The 12,173-nt window shown below is 38.5% G+C and overlaps 1 protein-coding gene across 2 annotated transcripts in view; it reads right to left on the reverse strand.

Moving 5' to 3' along the window:
- Nucleotides 1-18: 18 nt before the first annotated feature.
- The window catches only part of LOC106142523 (kinesin-like protein KIF19), a 22,181-nt gene continuing 10,026 nt past the window's right edge, over nt 19-12,173 (reverse strand). The window contains exons 5-15 of one of the 2 annotated variants that reach the window (XM_013344312.2): nt 5,603-5,844; nt 4,867-5,040; nt 4,624-4,789; nt 4,320-4,435; nt 4,093-4,242; nt 3,744-3,875; nt 2,803-2,980; nt 1,861-2,074; nt 1,531-1,663; nt 940-1,074; nt 19-702 (exon numbers count right to left, since the gene is read on the reverse strand). In XM_013344312.2, the coding sequence (XP_013199766.1) occupies nt 612-702; nt 940-1,074; nt 1,531-1,663; nt 1,861-2,074; nt 2,803-2,980; nt 3,744-3,875; nt 4,093-4,242; nt 4,320-4,435; nt 4,624-4,789; nt 4,867-5,040; nt 5,603-5,844 (1,731 nt within the window). In that variant the 3' untranslated portion in view covers nt 19-611. The remainder of the gene's footprint in view (nt 703-939; nt 1,075-1,530; nt 1,664-1,860; nt 2,075-2,802; nt 2,981-3,743; nt 3,876-4,092; nt 4,243-4,319; nt 4,436-4,623; nt 4,790-4,866; nt 5,041-5,602; nt 5,845-12,173) is intronic. The other variant, XM_013344313.2, reaches the window with a different exon arrangement.

Raw genomic sequence — 12,173 nt, forward strand, 5'->3', positions numbered from 1 at the left:
TACAAATATAATGGCTTTACTTTCTAATATTCATAGCTAATCAGAGATACACAAAATAGTTATAATTTTTACGATACTTCACTTAATTTTAATACAATAAGGTCGTAAAAGCGGAAGTCACCAGCAAACACTTTCGATACACTTCGGAATTGTTATAAAAATCATTTGAAAATTGAAAACAACCGTTTAAAAATCATAGCATTGTGTTTTAAAGCATAAACCTGTGTGGAACATCTACTGCACAGTAAAACAAGTGATAATTGAGGTAGCTCTAAGACTAGATTAAGGCTGTACCAAACATTTCTGAAATTAAAGGAATACGTTAATTTCAGAAATATTTGCTATATTATCCCTTCACCCACATTATTCAAAAATAGGTTGGCAATGTTCTCAACAGAAACTTTACATTTTGAAGACAAAATATATCTATAGAATATAACCTTATTTTTCGTATTTGTATGTACATTAATACGATATTTGAAGAAGATGTACTACAAAATATGAATTCTTCAGGCATCTCTTCTCTGTAAGTTTAGTATCAACCTGCGTCCAATCCATCAATAGTAGCACGTAATTTTGATATTTTTTCCAAAGTTTCACATTGCCATGGTTCAAGAGTTAGCGTTGTCGGCTGCTCGCGGTGCCACCATCACCAAGCTGTCGTCGCTCGCATATCGCTTCAGGGTCGCTGCACTTGCCTGACTGAAAAACAAAAATATTTTAAATTTTCACAGTCAGTATTTTGGTTTTTAAATTTTTAAAGAAGTACAGTACAGTACCTGATTGCAATAACGCTGCAGCAAGTAACGTACATTGTATATAGGCCAGGATATAGACGCGACAAGCGATGGTCGAGTCTAAAAACTTCTAGGATAGTCGAAATGGGCGCACCTCGGGCTCCAACGTCAGGAAGAAGATGAGACGACAAAAGAATGGTACCTGTATCTAGTACGCGGTCGAGGGGTGGGCGCGAGGCGCGGCAGGCGGTGGTCCAGCGCCAGCGTGCCGCCCGAGCCCGAGCTGGAGCCGCGCGCCGAGCCGCTCGAGCTCTCCGACCACGTCAGCTCGGACATGCTGCAACCATCACCATCAGTTTTGTTCGCATTGACATAAACGTTGTAATTATGCATAGGTTTTTGTGTCGAACATAAATTAACTTTTGTGTAAACAATTTCTATGAGTGAGATGATAGTTATATTCCGATTTCTATGGGGGTGGCATAAATTGTACTACACTGGATGAGTGGTTAAAGTGCCCGACTTACCGAGAGTAGTCGAGGGAGAAAATACAGAAACTTATGAAAGATTGTAGAGGCTCATAGAGAGTATACCTACTGATTCTTCTGATAGCTTCTTCCTAAATAAAAGATTATTTTTTTTAATAATATTATTTTCTACTTTTGGACGATGGGCTGCAATCTGTCACTATTTAAATTTCAATACCTTTTTAGAAGGCTGTCGGCTCTATTTACCCCGTAAGGGATAAAGATGTGAGTTTGTGTACATTTGTATGCATGTATTAATGTGGTACCTTGTGGAAATGGGCGGCAGGCGGTAAGGAGGTGTGTAGATGTCATTGCTCTCCGTGTACGTGGAGGCGTGGATCTCTTGTTGGTACAACTCGTACATCTGCGACAGCTCGGGGGACACGCCGATCCCTAGCTCTGAAAACAAACAGATAAAATTGTGATTGGTGAGGTTATTTGAAAGACCTCAGAAAAAATTACAATAAAATGACAAATGTTTCTTCTGTTTTCTTATTATTATTTTTTTTATGACTTCGCAGATGATCTGGGTCGTATTAAGTAGATACTGACGATTTTAACTTTTATAATTAGTATTGCAGAAATTAAACATGCACCTTCGAGCGCCCGCCTCTGCCTCGTGATGATCTCGTCGGAGAGTCTCCGCTGCGCGTCTCGTCGCTGCAGCGCGAGGTCCCTGCGTCGCAGCTCGTGTGCCCGCGCCGCTCGCTCGCCTTGTAGCGCCAATTTGTCCGCTTCCAGCTCGTGCACGCGGCACACTAGCGCCAGCACCTCCCGCTCGGGACCGCTACTAATACGGGCTGGCAATTCCTATATAAATACACAGTGTTAGATAATAGGTACCTACAACATAGAAATATACGTAAAAATAGACGTTTTCTAGTTTTTATAATTTCCGACAATTAGAAGAAGAATCGTTTTTGTTTCATAGTTATTAAATATACTGTAAAAAATATATATATAAAAATATAATCTTTTATAAACAAAAATGTTTAAATCGTCTCAAACTTCGAATACTATGATTATTGTAGGCGTAGAAGCTACAATCTTGTAGAGGCGCTACACACGCTACGACGTTAGATCCCGACCTACGGGCCACGGCTACGACCCCTACACTTGATACGAGTTCTTTAAAGTCTAAAACGTAGTTCGTAATCGTAACCCTCAAAAATGAATTACAATTAGCCAAATAAAGTTTTTTCTAATCTACATAGGTATTTTCTATTTTCCTTCATAAGTAAAACTGTGATTTATAAAGGTTTTTCATTCGTTACAATTTTTCATCCGGTAAAAGCCAAAATGCTTTTATTTAGCAGGTCATAACCGTCTAACTTGTTCGAGTTTTCGTTCGACTCTTCTTCTCTCTTCTCACACACTCCTGCTCCCTCACGACGGCTTCGGCGCGCTCGCTACTACTACATGATAGTCTGGTGCCCCACGTTTTAATCAGCGCTTCTATCACTAGTGTGCTAGAAATATTCTTCACCTTGAGTTCTTAATAATATGATTCATATTTCCATGCGCTTACGTGTACATACCTGTTCAAGTTGTGCGCCGCGAAGGCGAACTTGCTCAAGTTGTCGTTCCACTCTTTCTCTCTCTTCTCGCGCGCTCTCCTGTTCTCTCTCGACGGCTGCCAACTCAGCCCACGCCTGTTCTACAGCTACCTCGGCTTCGGCGCGCTCACTGCCGCTACTTGATAGTCCTGTGCCGCCTCTGTCAATTTAAAGTTCCTGAATACAATACTTATACTATCAATCCATGGCAAATAATCTTATTCTTACTATGCATAACAATATAACTGTTGGTAATAAACAACAATTGTTTCACAATAAATTAATCCTTGGGAATATAATTAAAAACTGAAACGTTTCAACCAAAGTTTTGTTTACTTATAGTATTTGACTACATTAATTTTTATCGGTAGGTATAATATTGCCAATGGTCTCAAAACCTCAAAAGTAGTGAAACTAATAATAACTCCCAGCCATTTTAACTACTTTGCATTTCACCTTCAGATCCGAAGTTTATTGTAATTATTTCAGAACGTATCAAACAAAACACGAGGAGCCTTAAAAAAGAAAACCTGAGTTAATTAATGCACGCCGCGATGTGTGCTAAAACTTAATTAAGGCAGCCGGGTTTTCATATTGGAGTTGAATATAAAACATTTTGCTAAGTGCAAGGTCATAACACAACACATATGTATATTGCTGTGGCATAACTTAAGTAATAGCAGTATCAAACTCATGCACGAAGATGAAAACGAGAATGAACTACAATTTTATTTTCTTCATTGTTAAAACTTTACGAGTACGCTTGCCGTGCTTGCCCGTTATTTACCGTTTTGAAGGATACTAAAATTTCAAATCTTCGGAACGAGCGGTACCGAGTGCACATGTAAGTCAATCAGTGTCCTTGTATTCGAAGATATGAAATTCAATATCCAAATGAGAAGATGTCAAGAAACCCTGCTTACCTATAACTCTGCTGTGTGCTAAGCCGTGACCCAGACAGGCTGATCGGCTTATAGAGGCGGTTGAACCTAGCCTCCCAATGGGATATAGTCGCATGTTGGCGTTCTGCATCCAGCGCCAAGCCCAGCAGGTGGCTGTCAAAAATTAATTTTAATATCATTAAAGCTGGTCTGACAAAAATGTCGTGTCTACATTCGACAAGTGGAGGCTAGCTCTTAGTTTAAGGGGTGTTACAGGTTTAATACTAGCTGTAAAATTGTGACATCAATGAGAGATATTCGGTAAACATCAATTATTTATAATGATGCTTCATGAACTAGTTGAGTACCTACTTTAGTCTATTTTACCTACCTGTCCAGCTCCATCAGCCTCCGTCGTAACCGCATTTGTTGTTTGAAAGTAGACACTATGGCCTCTCTTAAGGATTTTAAATGGGCCGCACTTTCTGCACTCTCCTCTTTCTTTACTTCTTCTATCAGTTGGAGATCTTCTTTCGATATACTGCCAAAAGAAAATTTACAATTGAGATAGATTTCGAATGTATTCACAAGTAAAAAATATAAGAGAACAACAAATACCTTGACCGGTCGTCTTTCATCTTAAGCTTGAGCCGCGAAATCTCTTCTCTCAATTCATTTATGACCGAACGATATTGGGACAGATGCATGGGTGTTTCAACCAATTCCCGTTCCACCTATTAAATAAATAAACTGAAGCTAATAACAAAATATTAAAATGAGAAAAGTCGTTAACAACGCGCTTACTATTTCAAATAAAGCAACTTATGCACTCGCACATTTAGCTGTTACTATGGTATCTAACGTTATAAACGTAGGGACATAATTGGAATGGGAACAAACTTCCTCTTAAGGCAGTACGTACCCTGTTAGTGATAGAAGATGCTTTCTGGGCGTAATGCAGAGTTGATCGAGTGGTCTCACGATGGTTGTGTCCGGGAGCGACGTGCGCCACCATCGCAGTGCGACACCGTCCTCCGAGTACCTCTCGCAGCAAACGTGTTAATTTTGAATCGCGGTAGTTCACGTATCTGTAAGCATTCCGCTTTAGTAAAATCGAGTTAACGTAGTAGTACTGTATCTGTATTATCGACTTTACTAGACTAACCTGGCTCCCCCAGAAAGCGCCATGATGCAGTTGCCGAGAGCCAGGAGTGAGCGGTTGATGTGTGCGCCCTCGAGGCGGCGCGCGCGCAGCCCAGCGCGCTCTGACCCCGCCAGGTCAATAAGGAACAGACGTCCTCGCTGCACACCACCTTCCACCGGACAACTCACAGTAACACTAAAAATATCTAAATATTTAACAACCTGAAAGAGCTTGTTTAATACTTCCTGCTGAACTTAGTACCTAGTAATAAAATAAAACTATTCTCTATGGATACCTATGTCGCAGTAATAGTTACTTTGCTGGAAGGATTTTGGATAGATCAATGTGTTGCTCACTGTACACTATGAAGAAAATATTAAAAATATAACAAAGCGAAAAATGTAAATTGGCCCACTTATGCGGTAGGTAATTACAGTTGCCGGAAAGTTAAATGGCCATATGAAACATTCCGACATGATACAAGGTTATATATAATTAACACTTCTAGTGCAATTTAAATGAACCACAATCGTCAAATTAGGTATCTTTGAGCTAAACCCATGTTTATCTTTCTTTTGTCATCGCAGTGCTTTTTGTATGTGTGAAATGATACAGTGTAAGTCATTATTTTTTATGGTCTGCTTCACTTATAATTTATCCAATTGCACCCGAGCAGATGTCGTTGGCCGAGTTAGAAGGTATACATTCTAAGTGTCTTCCATAGTGCCAAGTTATTAGTTATGCTAATGTTACTTACCTAAGTAACGCGTGTCCCCTAGACGAGTGCTGGTTAGCGTGCGTGGGCTCGGCAGTCCTGGCGCGGTCCCCGCGGGCCAACAACTCGGCCACGTGGGCCGCGCTGGTCGCCCGCACCTCGCTTAGACCGGCCACCACAGGTGCTCCACTGCCCCCCTCGTCTCGGAGCTCCAGAGCGCCAGCACCGGGGTTCAACAAGTCCCGTATATTTTCATTATATATCTCTATGTAGGACATTTTTACCTAGAAAAGAAATGTGTGCGATAACGGGAAATTCGTTCAAACCAACGTATAAGAAGTGGGCACCTGTTTAATTTGTTTAAACTCCCTCTCTCTCTTTCTTACCGCGTGTTCCCGGTTGCACCCTTCACAAAAGTGTTTCGGGACCCGGGGTCCGCCTTCCGACTATATTTGTTTAAACTCTAATAACATGAACCACTAACTTACGTATTTCCTGGTCAAATATGTACCTTGTTGAGCGAGGAGGAAGGAAACAACCTTATACCCTTTGTAATGTTTTATCTAAGAAACATATTCTTGCCGCTTTGAAGAATTACTATGGGAAAAGTGTGGCAAGATTTTGTAATATTCGATATCGAGCCATTCCTGAATAGCCATAATTACGCGCGATAATAACAAGAGCACACGATAATTAAAATAAAAAGAATTAATTAAAATCCCAAAAATGAAGGAAGCCGGAAGGAAACCAATAAATGCCACTGACATTGAATTTCTTAATAAAGAAATAACATAAAGGTCCTTAGATATAATGACTGTAACTATCTATCGACTTTAGGAAAATTACAGGCACTTATATGATTAATAATGAATGTAAAATACATATTTAAAAGGTCGTTTTATTGTACAAGAATATTGAGTACGGTACCTAAATGTACAACAATTATTGATTAAGTATTAGTATTAAGAGTAAGTATGTATCATACTCAACAAGGTCGCTATGCGCGGCATTTTTCTGACTGTTTAGATCTGCTGCTAGACAGCGAGAATACCTACCTACATTACAATTACAATTATTTTAGGTTCAGTTGTGTCACATACTACCCCCATTGGGGGTTGTGTATAGATGTACAATGTTGAGTATAATTTAAAATGATTATTGGTAAAAACCTTTTACTTCGTTTACAAAGGTTACAACTGGCCACTTACAAAATATAAAAAGAAAACTTTTGAGCTCACTTTGAATTGTAGTTATTAAAAGAAAGACCAACTTGAGGTTTTGTACAAGTATTAATTTAAGTACATGTTCTTAAGTTCAAATCAAAGTGCAGTTTTAATTGGACGAAAGCTTGGATCGTGGTAACACTTCCAGTTGGCATTCACAAGGACTAAGATTTGTCACGGGCACAGAAACGCTTTTTTACATACCTTAACTTGTACAATAAGACTTCTTTTGCATTCAATTTTTAAATGAAATGGATTTACATTTAAAATACTTTATACCCTTAACGATAAGAAACAAAGAAAACAAATTTCGTGCGTTTTATTACGCATTAACGGAAAGGTGAAAATCGATAAGTGTTTTGATCAAAGGCCACTAATGATCTATTGATGAGGTTTACTCGCTTTGAACGAAAATTATAGCACTTTTCTAGCTAGTAAATATACCTAGTATGGAAGTAATAAATACCGCAGAAGCATCTAATCAAAACGACCAATAAACAATACCTGTCTGCGAGTGTATAAGTTAGGTACCGTCAATTATTGTTAATTCTATTTATTACTAGCTTTCCCCCGCGACTCTGTCCGCGCGGATGTCGGTCTTCGCGTAGATGGTTTATTTCTCCATTTTATTTTCAGTCCGGTCAATTTAGACCAAAAAATAGGAATGAAGCTACATTAATTCCCATCAAGCTGAAAATGAGTATAATTGTTTAAAACACAATCAAAAGCATTATTTCGAAATTCCCCATGATTCCGGTTGAAGGAAAAAAATTACCCAAGGTCAAAGGTAAGAAAATGGGATTTTCACGATTTTCTTCAAAACGGTAAGTTTTATAGGAAAATTACCTCAGACATAGATTGTAGATCATAAAGATATCTATAAAAAGGAATCAATATTTTTTTTCAATAAAGCTACCGTTTCTGAGATATTACGATGCAAAAAGTTGCAAGCGTCATAATATGCATAAGCACGTCTCGTATATACTCTATGTAGCAGTAATATAAGTAAAAATATTGTTCTGTCGGTAATTTTAACTTGAATTCAAAATATAAAATATACATAAGTATAATGAAACCCAGTCCCTTCATTTATACTGTAGTGAAACCTTGACACAACATCTGTCTCTCTGTTTAATTGTGTGGCTAGGGTCGTATAGCTGCTTTATTTTAGAATGCTCAACACATGAAATACCGTTAGTCTTTAATAATAGTTGTCCTTGCGGGGATACCGTTGTCGGCTATGGACACCACGGCCTCTCATGCCCTAGGAGTGCCGGCCGCTTAGGGCGCCATGCCGCCCTAAATGATATAATCCTCCGTGCTCTTGCCACCATCCATGTTCCAGTCGTTCTAGAACCAAACGGTCTGGCTCGGGATGATGCCAAGAGACCGGATGGTATGACTTTGGTACCCTGGAGATTGGGGCGGCCTTTGGTGTGGGATGCTACTTGTGTCGACACACTTGCGCCGTCTCATCTTCAGGTTACTAAATCTAAAGCCGTTCTGCTTCAAATGAGGCAAAAAACCTCAAAAGGCGCAAATATGTAGTTATCGGGATCAAAGTTTACATCAGATGGCAAGTGTGATAGTGATATTGAAAGGAGAGTGAACGCGGGGAACATGGTGAATGGAGCTTTGCATGCCTTTATGAGCAGTCAGAAACTATCCAAAAAGGCTCGACTGGCTGTGCACAGGGGCGTGTTGGTCCCGACATTAATGTATGGGAGTGAAAGTTGGGTATGGCAAAAGAAGCACGAAAGCAGAATAAATGCAGTGGAAATGAGAGCGTTAAGGAGTATTTTGGGTGTGAAATTGAGTGACCGAATAAGGAACAGTGTGATAAGGGAATGTTGTGATGTGAAAGAAGATGTAGTTACAGGAATAGAAAAGGGTATGTTGAGATGGTTCGGTCATGTGGAGAGGATGAATGAAAACAGTTTGACTAAGCAGATATACATAGAGACACTCTCCAGATGACCGAACCATCTGAGGGAAAGGTCGGGGTGGGAAGACCTAGACGAACATATCTTGATCAAATTAAGGACGTCCTGGTAAAGGGTCAGGTCAAAAGTACCCGAAACCGCCGAGCTTGCATGAAGAGAGTTATGAATGTAGATGAAGCAAAGGAAGTATGCAGGGATCGTGGCAAGTGGAAAGAGGTAGTCTCTGCCTACCCCTCCGGGAAAGAGGCGTGATTTTATGTATGTATGTAGTTATCGGTAATATCTATACTTTTGAACCTTTTGGGGTAGAAACTCTGGGACCGGGGGGCCTATCTGCCCATCAGCTTTTCCGACAATTGTCGGTAATTGTAATTGTATGCATGCATCCCGTTACATACTTTTAATTTAAATAACACAAAGTTCGTTAACACGCGTAGTTTTAAGTTATTATAATTCATATAATATTTACTTAATCGGCACTGTTTGGTCTATAATACTGTATACTGTTCTATAAGATATTTTATTTTGTACTTATGACTGTTTGTGCCAAAATAAATGAAAAAAAAAAAAAAAAAAAAAAAAATATTGATACCTTTTTTATAGATAACTTTATGATCTACAATTTATGTCTGAGGTAATTTTCCGATTTGAAAAACTTACCGTTTTAAAGAAAATTGCGATACACCCATTTTTTACCTTTGACCGTGAGTAAATTTTTTCCTTAAACCGGAATCATGGGGATAATGCTTTTGATTGTGTTTTAAATAATTATACTCATTTTCAGCTTGATGGGAATTAATGTAGCTATGTAGTATTTTTTTCATAGTAATTAGTAGCGGCCCGCTTGTGCAGCAAACGGTTCAAGCCAAAGCCGACTTTAGGCGCTACAGGTTACGGCGCTAAATCCACTGCGGGTAACGCAACGTGCGTTCGCGGTTCTATGGATAAACTGAAAAATTAAGATTTTTTTTCCTTCGTATTTTTTCGGGATAAAAAGTACCCTATTTTACGCCCAGGATAATAAGGTATAATTATACCAAGTTTCATCAAAATCGAACCGTTAGTTTTCACGTGATGCCTGAACATACAGACAGACAGACAAAAATTTTTTTAATCACATTTTTGTGTTTGCTATCGATCCAGTAACACCCCCTGCTATTTATTTTTTCAATATTTTCAATGTACAGAATTGACCTTTCTACAGATTTATTATATGTATAGATGTATAGATGAACGACTACACAGAAATCTTTGACAAGAAAAATACATTAATATTTACTAGGTATCAATTCTCTTTTCTCTCTCATGTTTGCGCATTGCTTCACCTCCACCACAGTGCTTCGGGCCCTGTGGTTTCATTCCACTTTCTCCGATCTGCGGCGCCTTCAGTTTTCAAACCAATGGCATGCATATCATCTTTAACGACGTCAAGCCAGGCTTTGTTGGCTCTGTCTACCCCGCAAAGGATATAGACGTGACTATTTGTACGTATGTATGTATTATATTCTTATATTATATATTCCTAAATATATCTATGTATTTTATACGTAGGATAAAGTATGAAACAAATTCATTTATTACCTAACCTGACATGCTCCATGTTGTATATTTGATGAGGTGAATTACAGGTGAAGGAAACGTAAACTCGACGATGAAAAATGTATTGTGGAGCTATTGTTTGTTCGGCCGACTAAAGAAAAGTGCCTGTCATGGCGTCTTTGAAAAACATTTGGTCTGATTCATACGCGACATAGAACTTTGTCAAAACTTTAGTTCATCAACCTTGGTGCCAAAGGTATTTTAACCAACAAAAAAGATAAATATGTTCAATTTTCTTCTGTTAAAAAAATTATCAAGCAGATGCGTAGGTCACAGATATACTCAGTAAGTAGTTTTTTTTTATTTTTTATTTTGATAGTAAGCAGCTGAATTTGAAATGAAGCTTTAGAAATATGTGTTCAAAGTAATCCATTGATTCACTTGAAACGTTTTCACATTGTCACCTCCGGACATGTGGGAAAAATATTTAATTTATAAGTAAGTACACACATTACAACTCAAATGGAAATGTGAGAAAATTGCATATTATTATAAAAAATGTAATAAAACCCTTCTAATGTTTTCCACTGCGGCAAACATAACTAATCGCCAATGGTATTATCAGATATGAGCGCACACTGCCCGCCCGTGGCGCATGCTTCACAACAACAAATTATAAAGAAGAAAGAAAGTAGGGACATGATAATCTGCAGCAACTGGCTTGTTATATAGTTTGTCGAGCAATGACAACCGCCCATTTAATAACGCATATGCGCAACCACTACCATTTTGACAAGAATATCCAACTAGAAGATATTTTTCTCTTGAATACAAAACAATATTTTGTTTATAAAACAATATGCAATAATAATAAGTCTTCGTTATACTTATAGTTTTTTGGCTACTAGATAGACCAGTTTGTATTAATAACTACGTACCATTATGTACCATTTTCAGTTATTACTTAATTTCTAAATGGAATGTGTATCCATTGATAGGTAGGATATGTTTATACATAATGCTGATGAAAATCACGCTGTTGACTGCTTGCTGGCAACGTAAAGCGACTATGTAAAAAGGGCACTTCCTACAAGAAGACGGTTAGACATTAATGTGATAAGACATCTGTAAAGTAAATAATTTTTATCAATTCCCAACGCTCCCCACGCTAAAGCTTTTATCGGCAGTTATCTGCACGGCGAACCGCTACAGCCTTCCAAATGAAAGCTAATGAATCACTTACTTATCTAAGTATAACTAATACTCATAATTCAACCTTAGGTTCAAATGATTAGTTATAACCACAGTTATAATGAACGAAATAGAAGCACGGGTTAAAAAACGTCATTTTCAATTTAGTTTCTCAATAATAGGAGCATCGAATGAATTTCTGCGAACTGGTGGGTGGCATTAACTTTGCCGCCAAAGGTCAATCGTCTCACAACGATGTTCATGAATATTAAAGTATAACTTCACTTTCTTCTATCGAGGCTCCTTGTGACGTCAACGAATTCGTACCAAGGTGACTTCCACTTCATTAAAAATTTAATATTAAATATCATACGTTGCACTCGCAACTCATAGAGCTACTAAGATGAAATAAACGCATGCAGGGAAAGCGTGCACCTCTTCCAAATATAAATATGCAGGTCCTTTAAAGTTGAAAATGAATTCGGTGCATCGTGGGCATCTGTTGGTTTATCCTTCCACTACTCAATCATCTAATTCTGCGCTCCCGATGAAGCTCCCAATACTTCTGAAACCGTTTCGTTGGTTTCATTCATTTTCTATCGTCCGGATAATGTCTTTTATTGGTTCTAAGCAACTCTCTGGGATTGCTAGCTTGCTTTTTCACACTAGAGATATCTCTTCAGCGTGGCAGCTCTGTACGATATCTACCGGCGCTAA

This window comes from Amyelois transitella, chromosome 12 (assembly GCF_032362555.1).
Source record: "Amyelois transitella isolate CPQ chromosome 12, ilAmyTran1.1, whole genome shotgun sequence".
Classification (NCBI taxonomy): domain Eukaryota; kingdom Metazoa; phylum Arthropoda; class Insecta; order Lepidoptera; family Pyralidae; genus Amyelois; species Amyelois transitella.